This window comes from Quercus robur, chromosome 8 (assembly GCF_932294415.1).
Source record: "Quercus robur chromosome 8, dhQueRobu3.1, whole genome shotgun sequence".
Lineage (NCBI taxonomy): Eukaryota > Viridiplantae > Streptophyta > Magnoliopsida > Fagales > Fagaceae > Quercus > Quercus robur.
In genome coordinates, this window is record NC_065541.1 from 44,014,030 (window position 1) to 44,018,501 (window position 4,472).

The 4,472-nt window shown below is 33.7% G+C and overlaps 1 protein-coding gene across 1 annotated transcript; it reads right to left on the reverse strand.

The window, feature by feature from the left end:
• Nucleotides 1–1,230: 1,230 nt before the first annotated feature.
• LOC126695642 (rac-like GTP-binding protein RAC2) lies at nucleotides 1,231–4,037 on the reverse strand. The gene is made up of 7 exons (XM_050392466.1): nucleotides 3,703–4,037; nucleotides 3,485–3,572; nucleotides 3,145–3,254; nucleotides 2,983–3,046; nucleotides 2,800–2,864; nucleotides 2,612–2,677; nucleotides 1,231–1,632 (listed from the first exon to the last, which is right to left on the reverse strand). Exons 1-7 carry the CDS (start codon nucleotides 3,799–3,801, stop codon nucleotides 1,534–1,536), a joined length of 591 nt encoding a protein of 196 aa, XP_050248423.1. The 5' UTR covers nucleotides 3,802–4,037; the 3' UTR covers nucleotides 1,231–1,533.
• Between the last annotated feature and the right edge of the window lie 435 nt (nucleotides 4,038–4,472).

The window sequence follows — 4,472 nt, forward strand, 5'->3', positions numbered from 1 at the left end:
TATGTTGTGGATGACCACTAGACAAAAAGCAACTTAGATATAATATCATCCTTATATTTTATTCTCTTGCCTATATATATATATATATATATATATATATATATCCTCTGTATCAAAACAAACTCAAGATTTTTTTTAGACAATTTTTTCTTCTGCATCAACTGATATAAATTGTCACCCTCAAAAAAGAAAATGCCACTACCACACCACAAAATGAAGGCATCGAATCGTCCCACCCACACTACCAACTCATAATAATTGATCCCAAGCCAAGACCCAATCATTCACAAAACCTCGACCTAGCCACCGATTGGCCACCTAAAGCCATCCCAAGCCAAGATCGATTCATTCAGAAGTGACTTTTTGATCCATAAGCTCATTTAACAATTCTTTCATGCTTTTTAGTGCTGAAGTTATTATGTTTTTTGTTTTTGTTTTTTCTTTATGTCGATTTATCTCTATAGAAAGTTGTTAGACGTGGGGCTCATCGAGCACTTACAATTCCTTGCGAACTATCAAAAAAAAAAAAAAAACTAACAATTCATTAATCTTTTTATTTTTATTTTATTTTATTTTTTTTTTTTGCGTGTGCCGAAAATCAGTTAAATTCATAAGACTACTTTTGTAAAATTAACTTGCTTTTATTGCTAAATCATCTATTTAAGATCATCTTTTGTATAAATTTTAGTTGAGTTATAAAATAAAATTGTTAGAACTACTATTCGATGTGTTGTGTTGTGGGTAGATCACTAAGCCTCAATTTCATTTATCTTTACCAACCAAATAACATTTTCTCTTCAATTAATTTTCTTGTTTGAATTTAATTTAATATTAGAACTAATAAGAATTTGTCACATCAATAATTTGTAAAAATGTTATAAAATAGTTTGTGGCTATAGTACTACTTTTAAAAGTTACAAAACCTCTAGTGACTATTTTTTTCTTCCACTAGAGGTGTAACCCTCTCCATTTCTCGTGTAGAAGAGAGTACAAAGTTGATCCTAAGTTTCTTGTGCACAAGTGACTTTTATCAACCTCAACCAAAATAATTAGCAACCATGATAAAACATATAGCATTGACATTGTATTATAAAAAACATTGGCAGTTTGCATTAATACTGTGTTTGAAAAAGATACAATTTAAGAACAGAATGTCTGCCCTACTAAGGTGCATAGAGCATGTAAAGCATGAAAGGAAGTATGATATTTTTTTTCCTATATTCAATCATATGATGTAAATGTAGCTCATGGTATAACAGTTTCTAGCAAAAGCTTAGATGGAGCAACAATTTACAATAATGTTATCATAATTGGGTTTGATCACAAATATTACATTTGTAGGTTTTTGTATTTGCCTAAGATCCATTTGAAGCATAGGAACACGATACATCGAAAATAAACTAACAAGATAAGAGAGAGACAGAGAGAGTGAGAACTGCAGAACATCATAGGTTCAATAGACCGGCATATATATAGGAGAGGAAGACTAGGGCAAGGGTTGTGGCTGTTACAAGGAAGATGCATGAAGTTGATTTAGAGGAATGTGCATGGCTTTGGCTTCCGTCGCCTTTTCTTTGGTTTAGGGGGCTGCAAAACAACCTTGATTGCAGCATCAAACACAGCCTTGACATTCTGAAGTATCACAGGAAAGGAAGACATAATTAGATAAGCACTTGGGAAGCAGAACTCCCAAATCAATGCTAAAATTATTGCTACAAGTTGAATATAGATGTGGAAGAGAAATAAGCTTGAAAGATTAGAATAAGTGTCCAGTGTGATACAAATATGTAAGTAAATGTAACTTCATGGGGATATTTATAAGGAAAAGAAAACAAGTGTGCAATATGTCAGGTAAACAAAGGATCTTGACGGGGAAAAGGGGGTGGTTTACAAAAGGGGCAAGAAATTAAGCAAAGGAGTATTTTTACCTCAAAATAATGCTATTTTTGGACTAATTTTTCAAATAATGCCTTATAATCGACGGGTTGGCAAGGAAATGAAAAGAATGAAAACACCAAGTAAGAGAAAATAAAACTAAGGTTGTGAAGAAATTTTGATATTATTAGTATGAATTTGATTTTGTATCTTATTCAATATTTAAGCATGTGAGAATGTCATACTTAATTACAATAACCAGTACTAATTTTATTTCAAAAACAGAACTTTCATGGGCGTTACTGGTATAGGTACGCCTCAATATCCATATTTCAAGTACATGTTCTCAAGTTAGCAAAAATTAATTTAAAATTATTAGGAGACTTATTGAGTTGATGCACCTTGTCCTCAATACAGCAAGGAATCAAAATTTGATGTAACAACACTGTACACCTAGAAAAAGTGCAGGTCTTGAAGAAATCACTAAAAAAGAAGTAGGGAAACTCGAGGAAATAAAAAGATAAATGGGGAATTTTTTGGAGCTTGAAGCAGAAGTATCACACTGTCAATTTCTTGTTTGCTTTATAAAGTGGCATCAGACATAAGCCATTAGAATCTTAGACTCGTTTTTGCAGTTGAAGGCTATCCTACTTTAATTTTGTAACAAACCCTTATTGCCTCTGGCAAAACGTATTCATATTTCATAAATTGTAGATCACAAAGTTAATGATCAAACCTGTTGAGTCTTAGAGCTGCACTCTATGTAAACAGCAGCACCAATTGCCTTCTTGAGTTCTTCACCCTGACCAACATTAGATAATCTCATCATGAAGTCCATGAAATTGACAATATTAACTTTTTAGAAAGAGAAATTGTAACATTTCATTAGTATTTGGTTCTTGTCCACCCTCAGTAGAGACTTGCCTGAGCAGCTGTAATTGGTGTAGCGCCGGGATGATTAATCAAATACTGCTTGTCATCTCGTAGATCTGTAGCAAATTACAAACAAAGTTACATAGGTTACTTTTAAATCAGCTATTATACAAATCAGAAGGTCAATTGGCTAGTGATGATTCATATATTCCTAGTTGTGTAAGTAATTCATACCAAGTTTGGTTCCCACAAGCACTATTGGCACAGTAGGGGCGTAATGCCTCAGCTCAGGAATCCACTGGGAGCCAAGAAATAGATATTTCAGACTGGAGAATGTGAGGCATAAATGTGTTTAAGAAATTGAGAAGAAAGATTGTTGGGTTTTTGATGAAAAACCTTCTTAGAGATATTTTCATAGCTGGCTTTGCTGATGAGAGAGAAGGCCAACAAGAACACATCTGCACCTCTATAACTCAAAGGCCTCAGCCTGTTATAATCCTCCTGTCCTGTATTCACCAAACTACGTTAAGTACTTAGGGTATTACATGATTTTGTATCTCAACAAAACTATTAAACATAGTGTGTTTGGTTGCCAAAAAAGAAAACTATTTCAATTCAAGTTACTAGAGGCCTATTATTTACCCCATTTTTCACTTTATGATACAATTTTTAAGTATAATGTTTATGAACCCTCTGAGACAGAACTGAGAATTCTAGTAGCAATTACTTTACTTACCTGCAGTATCCCATAATCCAAGGTTAACTGTGCTGCCATCAACCACCACATTGGCACTAAAGTTGTCGAACACGGTAGGTACATAATCCTACAAGAATTTGAACAAAGAGTACATCATAATTACGAAAGTAAGACTGTAAGCCTAATATAGTCAAGCATATCAAACATGAATACGTATAATGCAAGTATAAATTGTTATGAAACATCATCGATCATACTGTGGGGAAGGTATTGCTAGTATAAGATATTAGCATGCAAGTCTTTCCAACAGCTCCATCACCAACTGTGACACACTTGATGAATCTTGCAGTACTCATGTTTGAAGTCTAATTCCTTTTCTTCACACTCCTAGCAAAGCCTAGCTCCTCCCTGAATTCTTTAGCTCCATTAGTAGAAGCCCATAGATTTCTCTCTCTCTCTCTCTCTCTCTCTCTCTCTGAAAAATTCAAAAACTTCTATAAGATAGAAAGCAACAAAGGAGGGTATAGAATTGGAGGGCACTTGGGGGAGGTTTATAAGTTTGAATTTTGAATAGAAATGGAGGGGGGGACAGTGGCATTTAATAAGATAAACAGCCCAGCACCAACTTTTGTGGTGTATCTTTATCTTTACCATGATTGCCAATGGCTTTCTGTTCCTTTAAGGGGAAGGACAAAGCAGCATAGGCTAAAGATCAACAAAAGAGGTGTTTGGTGCTAGTGTTAGTTGGTTAAGTATTGTACAAGGGAGAGATTGAATGATGAATATTTAGAATATAAAACATTGCTTAACTGTAAAAAACATTTTGATGGATAGTATAAGGAAAGAATGTACTCAAAGCATATATTAAAAAAATAAAGGAGGTTATGACTTATGAGTGCCAAGGCGTGACATTTTCATGCTTTCTCCTAATATAATGACAAAAATTCTAAACCTTTGCATCAATCCTAAGGAAAATGCTACATCAATCAATTTTTTTTTTTAAAGTGATGATGTGAAGTTGTCATTT

Excerpts from the sequence above, each read along its gene's own strand:
- LOC126695642 (XM_050392466.1), bottom strand. The coding sequence starts at position 3,801 with ATGAGTACTGCAAGATTCATCAAGTGTGTCACAGTTGGTGATGGAGCT. Across the intron at positions 3,573-3,702 it reads CTAGCAATACCTTCCCCACA|GATTATGTACCTACCGTGTT; the intron begins GTATGATCGATG and ends AAATTCTTGTAG. Across the intron at positions 3,047-3,144 it reads ATGAAAATATCTCTAAGAAG|TGGATTCCTGAGCTGAGGCA; the intron begins GTTTTTCATCAA and ends CTTGGCTCCCAG.